The sequence below is a fragment of the Schistocerca gregaria genome, chromosome 4 (assembly GCF_023897955.1).
Source record: "Schistocerca gregaria isolate iqSchGreg1 chromosome 4, iqSchGreg1.2, whole genome shotgun sequence".
NCBI classification, from domain to species: domain Eukaryota; kingdom Metazoa; phylum Arthropoda; class Insecta; order Orthoptera; family Acrididae; genus Schistocerca; species Schistocerca gregaria.
Window position 1 is genome coordinate 371,250,490 of NC_064923.1, and position 19,102 is coordinate 371,269,591.

Sequence of the window (19,102 nt, forward strand, 5' to 3'; positions counted from 1 at the left end):
ATCTGCCAAGCCTGTGCTCTTTCACTGGTCAAACAACACAGGGACATTTGGTCGCCAGTGTTAATTAATATTCAGTATCGATAAATTCTGAAATTGATCATCTTTTGTTGTGTGGTGGCGCTAATGTTTCCAGTGTGTGCGTTGTCTTTTTGCATACGACCCGCATGGAGAGGTTTTAAATTTGATTGCATAACTCTCCCTCATAGTATCTGTGGTTTGAAAGTAACTGGGTGTGGACATGTCGAAATATCGCCAGTTGTAGAAGTCGTCACCCACTTGCAAAAAATGGTTCAAATGGCTCTGAGAACTATGGGACTCAACATCTGAGGTCATCAGTCCCCTAGTTCAGCTGCCTAATTGGAATGGTTTTCCCTATCCTTCACGCCCGCAGGCACCTTCGCGAAAATGAGATCTGTGTGCGTACGTGTATCTGTTAATTGTCGGTGTGTGTGGTGGGTCAGTGTGTGCACTATACTGTTGTGTTGGTGAGAGAAGCGAGAGGATGAATCCCGGTGCCAGTAAACAGCCTACCCCTCTCGAAGAGCACCAAGGGAGCCATCTAGCTTTACGCCCCCATCCGACGCTCGGATCACCATCAACAGCGTCACTTGCTCTCAGTTCATGAGACACTACGGAGAGGTTTGGTATTTAAACCAGGATATTGGCGCAAAGTCTGGTGATAACGAATTGTTGGAAGATGTAACGACCGAAGACGTACCGTGTTCAGTCATTCATTTGCCTTATTGCTCATTTAAAGCATCTTGCAGTAGTGTTCGTGCAAGTCATGCTAAGGATGAATCTGTCACTGGTTTCCAGACAATAACGATGGCAATCTTCAAAACGTAAGACTCAGGCAACACTATTATTTCAATCAAAAAAAATGTTCAAATGTGTGTGAAATCTTATGGGACTTAACTGCTAAGGACATCAGTCCCTAAGCTTACACACTACTTAATCTAAATTATCCTAACTACAAACACAAACACCCATGGCCGAGGGAGGACTCGTTGGTGGTGGTGATTAGTGTTTAACGTCCCGTCGACAGCGAGGTCATTAGAGACGGAGCGCAAGCTCAGGTTAGGGAAGGATTGGGAAGGAAATCGGCCGTGCCCTTTCAAAGGAACCATCCCGGTATTTGCCTGAAACGATTTAGGGAAATCACGGAAAACCTAAATCAGGATGGCCGGACACGGGATTGAACCGTCGTCCTTCCGAATGCGAGTCCAGTGTGCTAACCACTGCGCCACCTCGCTTGGTAAAGAGGACTCGAACCTCCGCCGGGACCAGCCGCACAGTCCATGACTGCAGCGCGTAAGACCGCTCGGCTAATCCCGCGCGGCATATTTTAATCGATGGTGGTAGAGAATAAGGTCAAGTATTTTCATAGAGCATTCTCTGATGAACACATATACTTTATTTTCGAAGCACGAATCCCGTGCAATAAGAGAATCACTTACCACCAACAAAGGACGTGTGATTCTCTTCTGGCGGTTGTTCTCTGCATCTGTTACATACACGTCATTCAATGTAATTCAGTTCAATCGGTTCTCTAGAAACTTCACTACTTCAGAGAAAGCGAAGGGAGAACAAAGTTCATCATATTTCCCCATACTCTCGAAATTTTTCTATTGATTCCCTCATTTTCAGAGTCAGATAATGTGAAATTAGCCTCTCGTCGTGGCCGCGCTGTCTGGGCCCCTTGCCATGGTTCGCCCCCCCCCCTCCCCCCCCGTCGGAGGTTCGAGTCCCCCCCCGGGCATGGATGTGTATGTGTTGTCCTTAGCGTAAGTTAGCTTAAGTTAGATTAAGTAGTGTGTAAGCCTAGTGCATTGCCATCTCGTCCCACAGGAACTTACCACAAATTTCCAATGTCAAGTTACACATGCTTTCAGAGCAATTAATTTATTTGTGAAATAGGGGCTCTACCTGCTTTACAATTGATGATGAGATGACGAATGAGATGGAACAGCGGCACTGAGATTTATAGCGTCCATATGGACGAAGGTGGCCGACTCTTCACACCATCGGTTTGAACGGGCAACCGTTATACTGAAACAGGGTTCGAAGCACCTCCGTAAAACACTATTTCGGCTGGTACTCAAGTCTTATGTGCCAAAACGTCCGTAAACCCCAAGTATTTTTCAACTCTATCGACAGGATAGCTGACCGGAGGGGAAGGGGGTTTGTGAAGGGATTCATAGTTTTCGTTTTATTTAACGCAACGAAAATATGCCCGAAGAACCAATACCAGTCTTTATTCTACCCACGCAACAAGGGCCTACAAACTATTCACCTAAGTAGTCTCAAAATAACCTGAAAGAGTTACCTGAAGTCTTCATTCACTCTGCTAACATCTCAGGTTTCTCCAGCTGAAAAAATCTTCCTTAATGAAAGTATTGTGAACGAGTCAGGTGTCGTATTGGTAAGTAAATTAGACTCGCATTCGGGAGAACGACGGTTGCAATCTGCTTCCGGCCACCCTGATTTAGGTTTCCCGTTACTTCTCTAAATCGCCTAAGGCAAATGCTGTAATGGTTCCTTTGAAAGGACGCGGCCGATTCCTTCACCATTCTTACCTAATACGAGTTTGTGCTCCGTCTCTAGTGACCTCGTTGTCGACGGGACGTTAAGCTCTAATCTCTCCTCACAGTATGTTGCACTAAGCAAATACTCAAATAAAATGATTTAGACGCCATTTCGGATAAAAACGCTATATAGTACTTATTTTGATCAAAACACTCAAAAAATAAAACTTTATGTAGATGTTACTTTACTGTCAGCATCTGGAGCTATTCACATTCGAAATTTCTGCTAAAGTTTATTCATTGCATTTACTCTTGTTACTGGTCATCCAAATGTGTAGTCAGTGATGATTTGGTTGCCCATAATATGGAAAGTTTCGTGCTCTACTCGACAGGCATAATTTTATTCTAGGAGACGCTTAAAAGCTGGTAAATACCGAAAATCCAGAGACAATAACACTAATTGGTCTCTTCGGTATTCCTTAGACAACACACCATAAACAGCTATCCGAGACTCGCACTTACCGGCTACGTCACACCCAATGTTTAGGCACTCGGTTTACCGCAGTCTTCACCTCTTTCAGCCTCAGCCTTGACTGCACGGATGAAATGGTTACAACGGACTGTGTTACTGCCTCTAATGGTAATAAGAAGGGCGTTCAATAAGCAATGCAACACTTCCTTTTCTCGGACAAGTTCGGTTGAAGAAAATGCAGATTTTGTTGTGGGACCTCATGGAAAATTCCATCTTCAACCCATATTGTTTCATGAAGTTCCGATAGGTGGCGGCACTACATGTAGCCTTCAAAATGATGTCTGTGACGGAGGTGCGTTCGAAGCACAGAGCTGTCAATGAGATTTGGCGAGAAACCAGAGAATCGTAGATATTCATAGGAGCTTACAGAATGTCTACGGAAAGATAGCAGTGAACAAACGCACGGTAAACTGTTGGGCGAGGCGTCTGTCATCATCGCAATAATGTCGCGCAAGCCTCTCTGATCTCCAGAGTGCCGGAGTGCTTTAGAACGTGCGGACACTCTCATTCTAGATGATCGACGGATCACAATCAAACCGTTCGCTGTACAATTGGACGTCTCTATTGGTGTTCCTGATACACTCATCCATCAGCTGGTGGTATTGAAAGGTATGTGGCCGCTGGTTTCCTCTCTGGCTAACAGAACAAGTGGTTCAAATGGCTCTGGGCACTATGGGACTTAACATCTGAGGTCATCAGTCCCTTAGAACTTGGAACTACGTAAACCTAACTAACCTAAGGACATGACACACACCCATGCCCGAGGCAGGATTCGAACCTGCGACCGTAGCAGTCACGCGGTTCCGGATTGAAGCTCCTAGAATCGCTCGGCCATAGCGGCCGGCGCTAACAGAACACCATAAAGACCAACGATAGACCGTCAGTGTGGAATTGCTTACATGTTATAAGGCTGACAGTCACAATTTTTGCATAACATCGTCGCAGACGATGAAGCGTGGGTTCATCACTGAAACGGCAATCCACGTAATGGAGCCACACCATCTCTCTTTCGACGAAAAAATTAAAAGCCGCACCCTAAGCTAGTAAATTATACCAGTGGTCTTCTGGGAAGGGGTTATGTTGTTTGATGTCCTCCCTCATGATGCTACGATCTACTCTAAAGTGTACTGTGCTACTGTAGGGAAATGGAAGGAGCGACTTCAACGCGTTCGTTGTCACAAAAATGATAACGCAAGGACTCACAGAAGTCTGTGCACCTGAGAGCAACTCACAAACTTCACTGAACTGTTTTTCCTCATGCGCCCTACAGCCCCGATGTCGCACCTTTCGATTTACATCTGTCTGGTCGAATGAAGGATGCACTCGGCGGGAAGCAGTACGTGAATTATTGGGAGGTTATTGATGAAGCAAACCGTTTGCTCGAACGTCGATCAGTACCATACGGCCATACAGACCCTCCCAGCAAGGTGGCCTAAGACTGTTAGATTGAACGGAAATTATGCTGAAAAATAGGGTTTTGTACCCAAAAGTGTGGGAAACAGTATGATGTACTGGAATTCTGAATAAAACAAACCTCTTTCCAGTAAAAAAACTGGTGCATTAATTGTTGAACGGCCTTCATACTCACATAGCCATTTCAGTACTTTCTTTCAACATTGCAGCCCAGTCAGCAATCGTGATCATCTAATATATAAGAAACTATCAGCCTCGATTGCGGTAATGAAACCAACCTTTACCCAGGTTTCAGCCCAAGTAATTGAGCCTTCCTCAGAAGATACACCTGATTCTATAATATGTCTACGAGGGCGTGGTTTATAAATAAAAAAGAGCACGAAAAGACGTAGGTTTCACGTGAGCTCCCGAGGCCCACCGCACGGCGTCCATAGAGACGAGGCGCTCGCCGGAGCTTAAGTCTTTTTTTTGTTGTGGTTTTAGGGCGCAAAACTGCTACGGTCATTAGCGCCCGGTCTATGACTTAGGAAACGGTAAAAAAAAAAAGAAACTGGAAATCAGCAGCAATGAGAGAGAAACTAAAAAAGGTGGGGAAACTAAAAACAGAAGGAAAGCTTAAAAAACACTATGGAAGGGGGGTTGTTTGTCCCCAAAAAGAGCTTTAAATGACTGCCGTCATCTCTTGGTGGTGACTTGGTAGATATGTACGGCATTTTTAAAATGTGACTACTCCTATGGAGGCTGTTTTAGTTTTATTTCTAGACCATGCCGTGTAGACGTGTTATAGAATCAGGTATATCTTCTGAAGAAGGCTTAATTATTTGGGCTGAAGCCTAGGTGAAGGTTGATTTCATTACCGCAATCGAGGCTGATAATTCCTTATATACAAAGGGGTCCAAAAAAATGTAACCACTGTTTAAAAGTTCATAATTTGCAAACTAATTGACGGAGGTGTCTCATTTTAGGCGAAAGTGTAGCTTAAAGTCCAACTTAAATATATCACTGTTGGTGCTCGAAATGGTCACCATTAGTTTCCACACACAAACGATGCCGACGAACTGCAGCACGAACTACTGACTGCAACGTGTTCAGTTGGATATTTGCACATGAATGTACGATGTATTCTCGATGTTCATCTAATGTGCGTGGCTTTTGTCAATAAATGACGTCCTTTAGTGTTCCCCACACATAAAAGTCCAGAGGAGTTAGCTCTGGGGAACGTGGTGTACACTCCACAGCACCTCTACGGCCTATCCATCTTCCTGGGAGATTTTCGTCGAGATACGCCCTAACTTCAAGGAGAATATAATAATTCCAATCCCAAAGAAAGCAGGTGTTGACAGTTGTGAAAGTTACCGAACAATCAGTTTAATAAGCCGCAGCTGCAAAATACAAACACGAATTCTTTACAGACGAATAGAAAAACTAGTAGAAGCCGACCTCGGGGAAGATCAGTTTGGATTCCGTAGAAATACTGGAACACGTGAGGCAATACTGACCTTACGACTTACCCAAGAAGAAAGATTAAGGAAAGGCAAACCTACGTTTCTAGCATTTGTAAACTTAGAGAAAGCTTTTGACAATGTTGACTGGAATACTCTCTTTCAAATTCTAAAGGTGGCAGGGGTAAAATACAGGGAGCGAAGGGCTATTTACAATTTGTACAGAAACCAGATGGCAGTTATAAGAGTCGAGGGACATGAAAGGGAAGCAGTGGTTGGGAAGGGAGTAAGACAGGGTTGTAGCCTCTCCCCGATGTTATTCAATCTGTATATTGAGCAAGCAGTAAGGAAAACAACAAGAAAATTCGGAGTAGGTATTAAAATCCATGGAGAAGAAATAAAAACTTTTAGGTTCGCCGATGACATTGTAATTCTGTCAGAGACAGCAAAGGACTTGTAAGAGCAGTTGAATGGAATGGACAGTGTCTTGAGAGGAGTATATAAGATGAACATCAACAAAAGCAAAACGAGGATAATGGAATGTAGTCGAATTAAGTCGAGTGATGCTGATGGAATTAGATTAGGAAATGAGTAAAGGAGTTTTGCTATTTGGGGAGCAAAATAACTGATGATGGTCGAAGTAGAAAGGATATAAAATGTAGACTGGCATTGGCAAGGAAAGCGTTTCTGAAGAAGAGAAATTTGTTAACATCGAGCATAGATTTAAGTGTCAGGAAGTCGTTTCTGAAAGTATTTGTATGGAGTGTAGCCACGTATGGAAGTGAAACGTGGACGATAAATAGTTTACACAAGAAGAGAATAGAAGCTTTCGAAATGTGGTGTTACAGAAGAATGCTGAAGATTAGGTGGGTAGATCACATAACTAATGAGGAAGTATTGAATAGGATTGGGGAGAAGACGAGATTGTGGCACAACTTGACCAGAAGAAGGGATCGGTTGGTAGGACATGTTCTGAGGCATCAAGGGATCACCAATTTAGTATTGGAGGGCAGCGTGGAGGGTAAATAATCTTAGAGGGAGACCGAGAGATGAATAAACTAAGCAGATTCAGAAGGATGTAGGTTGCAGTAGGTACTGGGAGATGAAGAATCTTGCACAGGATAGAGTAGCATGGAGGGCTGCATCAAACCAGTCTCCGGACTGAAGACCGCAACAACAACAACGCCCTAACACGATTTCGGTAGTGGGCTGTTGAAAGTAAACTCTTCTGTGTCTATACAAGTCTCGGATGGGAGGTAAAATGGATGTCTGAAGCCTCTGAAGGTACACGTCACCGGTAACTGTGCCGTCAAAGAAGAATGGCCCAATCAAGCCCCGGTAAGACAACCTACCCACACATTTACTCCTGGCAGATTCACGACTTTGTCTAAATGGACGTTCGGATTTCCGGCTGCCCAGTAGACGCAATTGTGGCGATTTACTGCACCATTGAGTTTGAACTGTGCCTCATGAGACCACAAAATCATCTCTGCAAACTCATCATCGTTGCGCACAATGTTAGTAAATCACTCGCAATACTCCATTCCACGATCTGGGTCGTCCTCGTTCATTGCGTGTAGCATTCGTGGGATGTAGCACTTCCACTTTGCTGCCTTAAAAATTCGCCGAACACTTGAGCGACTCACTCCAGTTTCACGGGCACACTGTCTCACAGGCTTCTGTGGTGAGAGAGGGAATTGTAATACACGACGGGAGTTAGCTGGACTTGTTACTGTTACAGGTCGTCCAGATCGTTGTTCGTATACATCTTTAACACAGCTTTCGGCTTCAAATTTGTCTGAAATGCGACGAATCATTAAACGTGTCAGTGGCTTCCTTTCATCGAATGTAAGCCTTGCGCCAGTCATATTTATTCAAGTAACTAGGTGCAACTAAGAACAAAACACTAACTATCTGGCGACTGTCATCTGAAAAACAAGACAACGCAATACAACGCTTCTGTGGCGATTTCCGGAACTACAAACTATTACACTACCAAAGATGAGACAACTCCGTTAATTAGTTTGCCAGTTATGGACTTTAAAACAGTGGATACATTTTATTGGACTCCTCTGTATTAACATAGCCATGTTTCTTATAGCAGATTCTAGACTACCCTTGAGGTACAAAGCTACCAATCCCAAGGAACTACCTTGCACCAAATCCCCATAGAATGGCTTGACATTATAACTTAAAGGTAAGAACTAAAATCAATGTAACGATACATTTAGCAAGTAGAACGAGAAGACGTCAACCATATTAGTGCTAAACCTATATTTAAGGCACTGAAAAGGAACAGACCCTCTGGAGACATTAACAGAGGTCGGTCAGTATAAACCATAATAAATTTATTGTACGTGAAATGAAGTTGTCCTAGTGTGACACTAAAGTAAAATTCGGGACAATTTTATTCAAGAGGGGAGAAATGTTGTTGCTCAGCAGATCCGACGTCTCGGTGCACATATAACTTTTCTAAGTTATTGCTTGGTGCAAATGGTAGTGAGCCATGTCTGGCTTATACCGCGTGTTACGATCGGAATTTGAAGCATGCATAGAGTGCCAGTGTTGCAGAAGGACGGGTGCCGCTCTCAGTGCATGGCCACACAAAACCGAGACTTTAATGAGGAGTGCAAGTGTTGCAGTGTGACAGCACCCAATACGTCATTCTGCGACCCACACAGTGCGCAATAATAACATGTAACGTCTGAGCTCAGCCACTCCTCTACATCATAGCCCTGATGGAAAGTGCGAAGGCAGGGAAAATTGATAAATAATTGAGACACCACAATGTTGACAGCTGACGTAACACGGTTGATAAATCGTGATGTGGTGCCGGCTGCCTACGTGAAGACTTTGCCCCCTCCGTGGCTGCAGCCAATCGGCTGTGGCGGACTTTGCTGCTAAAGGATGCGGACGAGCTGGGCTTTGGTGACGGGCCATTCCAAGTTACTGCAAGCCACCGCCTTCAATCCGTTGGGTGCGGCACTTGAGAACTGCATCCCTGGCTTTAAGCTGTGTGGGGCCTGAGATTCTGCCTTCAGGGCACCAACCGTCCGTGGTATACTGTTAGTATTATAGTTCAATTCTTTTATCTTGGCGGCTCGTGCATGCCCGTCCAGACGCGGGAGATTGCTGCGTTGCCAGTTGCACACGACGTACGCACCAAGAGAAGCAACCCCATAGTATAGAATACACTCCTGGAAATGGAAAAAAGAACACACTGAAACCGGTGTGTCAGACCCACCATACTTGCTCCGGACACTGCGAGAGGGCTGTACAAGCAATGATCACACGCACGGCACAGCGGACACACCAGGAACCGCGGTGTTGGCCGTCGAATGGCGCTAGCTGCGCAGCATTTGTGCACCGCCGCCGTCAGTGTCAGCCAATTTGCCGTGGCATACGGAGCTCCATCGCAGTCTTTAACACTGGTAGCATGCCGCGACAGCGTGGACGTGAACCGTATGTGCAGTTGACGGACTTTGAGCGAGGGCGTATAGTGGGCATGCGGGAGGCCGGGTGGACGTACCGCCGAATTGCTCAACGCGTGGGGCGTGAGGTCTCCACAGTACATCGATGTTGTCGCCAGTGGTCGGCGGAAGGCGCACGTGCCCGTCGACCTGGGACCGGACCGCAGCGACGCACGGATGCATGCCAAGACTGTAGGATCCTACGCAGTGCCGTAGGGGACCGCACCGCCACTTACCAGCAAATTAGGGACACTGTTGCTCCTGGGGTATCGGCGAGGACCATTCGCAACCGTCTCCATGAAGCTGGGCTACGGTCCCGCACACCGTTAGGCCGTCTTCCGCTCACGCTCCAACATCGTGCAGCCCGCCTCCAGTGGTGTCGCGACAGGCGTGAATGGAGGGACGAATGGAGACGTGTCGTCTTCAGCGATGAGAGTCGCTTCTGCCTTGGTGCCAATGATGGTCGTATGCGTGTATGGCGCCATGCAGGCAAGCGCCACAATCAGGACTGCATACGACCGAGGCACACAGGGCCAACACCCGGCATCATGGTCTGGGGAGCGATCTCCTACACTGGCCGTACACCTCTGGTGATCGTCGAGGGGACACTGAATAGTGCACGGTACATCCAAATCGTCATCGAACCCATCGTTCTACCATTTCTAGACCGGCAAGGGAACTTGCTGTTCCAACAGGACAATGCACGTCCGCATGTATCCCGTGCCACCCAACGTGCTCTAGAAGGTGTAAGTCAACTACCCTGGCCAGCAAGGTCTCCGGATCTGTCCACCATTGAGCATGTTTGGGACTGGATGAAGCGTCGTCTCACGCGGTCTGCACGTCTAGCACGAACGCTGGTCCAACTGAGGCACCAGGTGGAAATGGCATGGCAAGCCGTTCCACAGGACTACATCCAGCATCTCTACGATCGTCTCCATGGGAGAATAGCAGCGTGCATTGCTGCGAAAGGTGGATATACACTGTACTAGTGCCGACATTGTGCATGCTCTGTTGCCTGTGTCTATGTGCCTGTGGTTCTGTCAGTGTGATCATGTGATGTATCTGACCCCAGGAATGTGTCAATAAAGTTTCCCCTTCCTGGGACAATGAATTCACGGTGTTCTTATTTCAATTTCCAGGAGTGTAGTTCGCAAAGTGGGTGGAATGTGGTCACCTCTCGAAGGTCTCTAAATGTGCTCATGTCCATTGGAACAGAAGTACTACACTAATGGTGAAGGTCGCAATGGAAGTTTAACTATTTGTAAGCACTTAAACTGTTCCAAATATAGACTAGATGTGGTAGTAAGCCGATGTGATGATCACAATTCTTGTTACCACAGAGATGGTTTCGGTTTTTCTTTTTTGCTTGAGTGACCTTTCTGGCGCTCGCATAGTTGATGGAAAGCAGTACACCAAATGAATTAGGTGCTTTTTCACAATACTTAAATTTGCTAGTTGTTACCAATGTGTTGTGAATTAATCCGATTTACTGTGTTTAGTAAACTATGGTGTCCACTGTTGCTACGTGCTAAAATTTCTACTATTAAATTGATATGCCAACTATCAGCCATAGAGGACTCATGTATTAGTGATTTGAGCAGGCGCTGAATCTAGCTTTCTGCCAAAAGGTCTTATTCTAAAGTAGATAACAACACATTCAACATCTCTTCTGTGTAGTGAGCAGCAGTCTATCCTTTTCGTAAAACTTTCGTTATTCCCGCCTGGATTTTCCAGTGTTTGATTTTCCCAAAGGTTATAAATGTTATTAGTGACCCAATGCCATTATTTTCAAATTATGATATCTCATTGTGATAGACATATACTATTTTAATCGCTACAATGAGCTATTCATTTCGCATATTTTATAGACATAATCTTTCAGAACAGTTGAAATTAGCAGAAGGCGCTGGCACTTCATCACTCTATACATAACACGAATGCTTTGCGTGTTTGAATATTCAGATTTCTAAACAGAAAGGTTAGGCAAACAGACTGGAAAAACAGACGCACTTTACGTAACGTTCATGCAAGCTGTGTTGCTTACACGTCGTAAGTGTGCTTATCAGGACTTAATAACGTCATGTAAGTCAGTTAACTGTCTTATCGTTCCAACTATTATTGCTTTGGGTATAGCACGATACCTCCATTCTTCACTGATGATTGTCTGTAATCTTTGTACCCACATCGAGTTATTATATAGTTCATAGTTCTAAACTTTAAATATGAGAGCGCATTTTAAATTCAGGGCATATTTCAGTATATATACTTGTAATCTGAGTTAAAGGAATTACAATATGAATTTACTGAAATGGTGAATGGATTCTTGTGGACAGATATTTTTCCACATTACTCACTTTTCATCCTTGGGCAGGCTAAGCGTAATGCTTCCTTTTGCACAATCCCCATACTTCATGTAACCAAGGAAACCGGTTACAATGAAAAGAGTGACGACGAGAACCATAGCAACGTTAAGCACTCCAAACGTTCCACGGAATTTCTTTGGTGATTTCATGCTGTTCTCTAGCGGCAGAATCTGTAAGTTTAAGATATGAAACGATTACACAGGGCACAAATGTTCCTAAATTACAGGTAATGAATCCTTTCTGGCTCCAATAGCTTCAAAATAATGAGCAAATCTTCAGTTTCATTGTCTTTTTATTATGATTTTTCTGTTATTAACGGTGATATCAATTTGAAGAGATTACTGAATAATGTAAGTTTTTATCATTTTTAAAACAATATATTTATGTTCGAAATAAACAAGGTGCTCCATCAGAGTACCAGAACTGTCAAAGTAGTCCGTCAGAGGAAAAGTTTGAAACTACTGCTTTAGGCTGGTGTTCGAGTGATTCCTTAGAAAATAAAAAAAAGACAATATTTGCTTCGTCCTAATCCAGGTGAGCTATAGATTCGTCCCAAAGACCTTGACTCTGACACTGTGCAGAGTAGAAACCTACCTTAGTGAATAATTTATTTTCCTTTTAATCGATTCCTTCAGTAAAAGTCCTTTTGCTTATTGGATAAAACATCTGATAGTTGCAGAAAATGTGTAAGCATCAGAGATATTCGAAAGAGGTTGTGATTTAAAAAAAATATCTAACATTGTAACCTCTTATAAAACATTAATTCGCTACTCAAAGTAACGGGTCATCTCTTGCAGTTGTTACGTCTCTGCACGCCATAGCAGCCTATTTATCTTTTCATTTCTATTATCGTAGTTTTCAGTGTGTATTATTGCGTTATTTTTTCCTCAGTGAAACACAGGGCTTTCAGTTCTTTGTTTATGAGATCATTGTCTGTCAATGCCCTGAGTAAACCGATTTCACTTGAACGACTGTCTGTACATCTTCAGGAAAGATTAGACAATACTGTGCAAAATACAGTATTTGGTTCAAAACAGCTGGCAACCTGATGTGATAATAAATTTCTAATTCAAGATATTTTGATAGTCACCAACTGTAATACCTGAAAGAGGCACAAAATCAGAATGTTTTCGTCTTGGAATTGACAATTATGAATGCTTCTATGTGTTGCAATGGCCTCAGTTCTGTATGTATATTCAATTAAAATACCGAGTAATTCGAACATAATTAATCAATTGTGCTGTTTGTAGAACTGTACAAAAAATTGAGAAACTCAAAATAAAAATTGTCTGAATATTTTCAAATGCAGGAAGAGTTTCATTTTCAAACAATGCATGGGACTATAGTCGCATCTAGGGTAGTGCTCATTTTCTTTTAAAGAACAGTTGAGAAATGTGTAAGATCGATTGTTAAATATCGTGAGGATAGGTGGGAACTACTTTTCATTTACCAGAAGTAGAAGTATGAGTGAGGTATATTACGCCACTTTAGAGTACATTAACTCAAGCAGAGCGCTACCTGTTGGTAAAAAATTTAAACATTTTTCTAATTTGGAATAATGTTATGTTTTTTTTCTGTGAATCTTATAAAGTGAATGGTAATTCAAGATGTCATCAACTGAAAAAAGTTCAAACCACTTGGAAGAGACATAATACTTGCTTAAGACAGAGAAGTGGCAGTGATAGGTTATTCCACTCTCCATGCTCAATGCACTTCTAGTTAATAAATTACAATAATGAAGGAGAGAAATAATGAAGTGCAATGATATGTATCTGTATGTAGAGCTAAGACATCAGGGAATGATTTCCGTGGTACTAGAGGGATCTTTAGAGGGCAAAAACTGTAGGGGAACGCAGAGATTGGAATACATCCAGCAAATAATTGAGGACGTAAGTTGCAAGTAATACTTTGAGATGAAGAGTTTGGCACAAGAGAGGAATTCGTGGCGGACCGCACCAAACCAGTCAGAGGACCGATGACACAAAAAATAAAATAAAATATGAGGAGTTTCATTAGATTAAGTTCGGTGAAAACAGTATCATGATCCAAGAGGTAGATCACGAGATATTTTAATTTTAACTACGCACTGAAATTAGAACTGTTAGGTCCGCAGCGCGAAGGCAGTGCGCCCGTGAACGTCACGTCGCGGTGACCGCTCTTTGAATTCTGACGAGTGCTGTTGCCTACTCTGCATAAATGCTCTCAATTCTGTACACCAATTTAATTGCAGGACAAAGGGCCTCGATAATAGAATTGATTCACCAGATTAGTTTGTTCTTCTTTTGCAGTGTACTGACCTCTCCACCGAGTGTTGTTGTAGTGATGCAAAGTTCAATTACGTGCACAGTTGGAAGCACAGAGCAGCTAAAACTGTTTCATAGGTTAAAACAGGTAGGTTTAACAGGTCGATGTGTGCGACTGTGATTTAGGGACGTAGTATCTGAATGCAGGCCTGTGACGAAATTACGTCCCACATCCCTTTTAGATTGCCCCTTACCGTCAAATGCAAGTTATTCAGTATTACATTGCAGAGCGGGGTACTGGGCTGGTACTTGCTCTTGATGTAAACTGATGTACAGAAAAATGTTAATTTATTGTATTAGTAGGAGCTCTTAAATTGTGATGGTGAAGATGATTGTAAGCCAGAGGCCAAACAAATTCAAATAGCATATCCACGTAACATTTGGACGTTTGAGTATGTTGGTTCCTACTGCTTATTAGGATGAATGCGATCAGGTCAACGATCTGCCTTTCACGTATTTTTTTAAATCGATTTCTTTTGCAGCTGGCTCTGTACCTCTCAAACGTCTATCATAATTCAAGCATATTGATATTACCTAAGCATATCTATAAATCTTTCGCCTTCCTAACTTCAGTCTTATGGCTATGGAACAATCAGCTCAGTAATGTACATGTGATCGAACCGCACGCAGCCGGCCGGAGTGACCGACCGGATCTAGGCGCTACAGTCTGGAACCGCGTGACCGCTACGATCGCAGGTTCGAATCCTGCCTCGGGCATGGATATGTGTGATGTCCTTAGGTTAGTTAGGTTTAAGTAGTTCTAAGTTCTAGGGGACTGACAACCTCAGAAGTTAAGTCCCATAGTGCTCAGAGCCATTTGAACCATTTTTGAACCGCACTCTCCGTTCAAGAGAAAAGTAAAGCTTTTTATATTCCGCTAATGCCTCCTTCCTGTCAACAGTGAACTGATACCTTTAGCTTATAGACGACACCTCTTATTTGATTATTTTTAACTTTAACATTGCTATTATTCACCTAAAGGGCCGACGTTACGGAAAAACTGTGACGTCAGAGGACGTGCGGAAGACGATCCCTGGAAGGACAAGAAACAAATGATGTCAGATGAACATGTGCTCAGAAATGTGCGGTGTCAAGTGGTAAAGGGCATTTCATTCATACCATGAACACACAGCCTGTACATTCCATGCACGAAACTTTGTTTTTAAGTTGATCCCCTCGTTAACATTTTCTAGTGGTATATCGATTCCATTGTTTGCCTTGCATCCAAGGGGAGTCACTCGGAACCTCGATAGGAGCCAGACGACTGGGGCTATTTTTATTTATTTTCTGAGAGTACTTTTCCAAAACAAAGATAGAAAGCACTAGTGTAAGTGTTATCTATGCGCCAGAGAACAAAGTTGATGATGTGCTCAATATATATTGTACTAAGTGGAAATGAAAATTGAATCATGTACACAAATAAGTAGAAACGCAAAGAACTGGATTCCTGTGAGCTGGACGGAGAACCCATCATGTGGAAGTTACTTCATCCAACATCTCAGGCAGCGTGTCCTGCAAGAAAAGCAGAACTACCGTGCGTGCAAGGTTTCGTGAAGGAGCAAGGATCCCCTGATAACAATAGGCGCCTACATACTGAAGCTGAACCGGTTCTCATGTGTCCTGGTCACCATGTCAGAGGGACCTGTACAGCCCATAAATTAGTGTTATCTACGTTGGTGTCTTTTGCCAGAACATGCTATAAGGTAGTTGTATGATGTCGGTAAAATGCCACCTAGCACAGTACCCACGCATGACAAGAGGTGTTTTGATAAAGCATTATTTGTTGCTTATCATCTGCATCTCGACTCGTTTGTGCTGCATGAATAAAGCAGATTTTTGGTAATTTATCCAATATCATAAACAGCGTACCTGTACTTCGTTTAATCAACAACACTGATCTGATGCAGCTACACACACAAGTCTCTACTGCTGCACTGTCGTCGTCTCTGCATAACTACTCAGAGCTACATTCATGTTAACCCTTCTACTTTAGGCGAGCCTTGTCTCCTTCTATAATTTATACCAGACTCATCCTGCTCCCGATACGTCACCATTGCCGAATTACAGGGTGGTTACAATTAAATTTTCGTTACCTGACAAGGCTTCCATGATAAACAAGTGATAGTAGGACAAGGAAACTTTGTCGAAACATAACGAGTGAAACATTGAGAGAAACACATTTTTATTTCCAGAATGAAATATTCACTCTGCAGCGGAATGGACGCTGATATGAAACTTCCTGGCAGATTAAAATCGTGTGCCGGACGGATGCTCGGACTTGGAACCTTTGCCTTTCGCGGGAAATTTCTCTACCGACTGAGCTATCCAAGCAAGACTCACGACCCGCAATATCCTTTCTTCCAGGAGTGCTACTTCTACAAGATATGCAGGAGAGCTTGTGCGTAGTTTGGAAGGTGGGAGACAAGATACCAGGGAATTAAAGCTGTGAGGACAGGTCGTTAGTCGTGCTTGGGTAGCTCAGACGGTAGAGCACTTGCTCATGAAAGGCACAGTTTCCCAGTTCGAGTCTCTGTCTGGTACGCAGTTTTAATGTTGCACGAAGTTTCACATTTTTGTTTCGACATGAGAGAGTAACATTTGTTAACTGTGTACCATGTTTCCGTTCCAGATTACAATTGTTTCTCAGTGTGACGACCATCCGCATCCACAAGGCAGGAAACGTATTAGAGACTGGTCTACCACTGCCCGAAACACGTGAGGTGGAATGTCTGCTGCCTTCAACGCTACTTTTATCTTCATCCTCCAACGTCTGTTAGTGTCTCGCTGATAAACCTTTTCCTTCAGGTAACCCCACAGCCAGAAATCAAACGGGTTCAAACCTGGTTGTCTCGGTGACGTGGCCGTTTGGAACAATCGGACAACTCGGTACTTTTCAAATGTATTACCGGCTAACCGAAAGATTTCACGAACAATGTGAAGCGGGGCTCCATCGCTGAATCTCGTTAGTCCTTGGAGTACGAGTTCCTCAAAGAGAAAATGGGTCAGTTATGGCGACAGTAACTTCTTCAATAATTTGTTTTACAGAAGTTCGAAGTTTAGCTCTAACGTCTTTGCGAGATTTTTTAAAAAGTTTCCACAACGAAATCTTTTCTCGATATCTGGAAGAAAACCCTAGGAGAATTCGGTCACATGTAAAGGACACAGCGGCAATAGGCGGTCAAAACCTTCACTGTGCGATAGCAGGGGTGATGTCACCGATGATAGTGCCGCTAAAGCAGAGCTACTAAACACGGTTTTCCGAAACTCCTTCAACAAAGAAGACGAAGTAAGTATTCTAGTATTCGAGCCTAGAACAACTACCAAGTTGAGTAACTTAGAAGACACCCTCGCCGTAGTAAAGCATCTTAAATCACTTCATAAAGGAACGGCCTCCAGTCCAGATTGTATACCAGTCAGATTCCTTTCAGAGTATGCTGATACAATAACTCTATACTTAGCAATCATATAGAAACGCTCACTCGTCGAAAGCTCCTTACCTAAAGAATGGAACGTTGCACAAATTGCATCAACTCCCGGGAAAGCAATACTGTATTTGAGTATTATGAATCACCTCGAAGAAAACGATTTATTGACAAATAGTCAGCATGGATTGAGAAAATATTATTATTGTGAAACAAGAAGTCCCACGAAGCAATGAGTGCTATCAGCAGGCGATGTCAAATTGATTCCACATTTTTTGTTTTCCAATAGGCTTTTGACATCGTTCCCCACGAGCGACTTCTAATAAAATTGCGTGTCTATGGAGTATTGTCTCATTAGTGCGATTGGACTGGAGATTTCCTGTCAAAAAGATCATAGTTCGTATTAATTAACGAAAATTCATCGAGTAAAGCATAAATACGAAAAACTGACGATTCCCAAGGGGTGTTATAAGCTCCAGGCTGTTCCTGATCCACATAAACGATTTAGGAGACAATCGGAGTGGTCTTCTTAGACTGTTTGCAGATAATGCTCTCATATAACGTTTAGTAAAGTCATCAAACGATCAAAACCAAATTCAGAATGATTTACACGAGATACATGGTGCGGAGAGTGGCAATTGACTCTAAATAATGAAAAGTGTGAAGTCATCCTTATAAATATTAAAAGAAATCTGCTAAATTTCGGTTATAAGAGAACTCATACAAGTATAAAGGTTGGAAATTCAACTAAATTCTAAAGGGTTACAATTACGAATAACTTAATTTGGGACGATCACATGGATAACGTTCTAGAGAAAGCAAACCAAAGGCCGTGATTTATTACCAGGACACTTAAAAAGTGCAACAGGTGAAAGACGTGTACTTCATTCACCATTTAGTGCTCGTATTTCATATTTCTAATCCCAGCATTCTGGTACTCGGTAAAAAAGTAATTGAGGTAATATTAATAATTTCTACGGGTTGCCTGATTTATTTGACGATCTTTACAGCTTGTCTCACACTGATCTGTGAGAGGAGCTTGGCGCTAGAAATTTTCTTCATTTATGGGCGAGGGCAGCAGTCTTTCTAGCAGCCATGATGGCTTCCCGTTTCCCATCCCTTTTCCGATCGCCTGGGTAGCACGTGGTGTCATTTGAACATTCAGTAGTGGTCAAAGTTTCTCCTGTTCTCAGCCCCCTAACCCGCCTTACCAACTTTGTAAACGCTATTTCTGCTCAATTTTAACGTCGCGAGGTCGCCTCCCTGTGTAATTCCGGCCCTATGATTGGCGAGTTCAGGTGCGCGCCCGTTTTTCACGGGCGGGCGCCAACCGCCCTCCGCTGATGGGTGGTGGACAAAGGGGCAGTAGTTCAGTTCTAGTGTGACCGTGCCGGAGGCCGGAGGTGCCGCTTCCAGGAGATGGAGTTCGGTATGCATGAGCGGCGTCGTGCACTGTAGATCCGCGCCCTGCGGCCCAGAGGGAACCTGATAGGTCATTGTGAATAGTTTCTCGTCTTGAGGGTTTTATTCCTTTAGTACAGGAGGCTACCGGGCGAGTCACGCACAGTAGCATCTTCTTAGTCTTTGGCTAATTCCTGGTGGTGGTAGTTGCACGCCTGCAACCCCTTCCTT

At 43.5% G+C, this 19,102-nt stretch overlaps 1 protein-coding gene across 1 annotated transcript in view; it reads right to left on the reverse strand.

The window, feature by feature from the left end:
- Window positions 1–19,102, reverse strand: part of LOC126267076 (proton-coupled amino acid transporter-like protein CG1139) — a 111,220-nt gene that overhangs the window by 12,947 nt on the left and 79,171 nt on the right. The window contains exon 8 of the mRNA XM_049971937.1: window positions 11,737–11,915. Coding sequence (XP_049827894.1) covers window positions 11,737–11,915 — 179 coding nt within the window. The remainder of the gene's footprint in view (window positions 1–11,736; window positions 11,916–19,102) is intronic.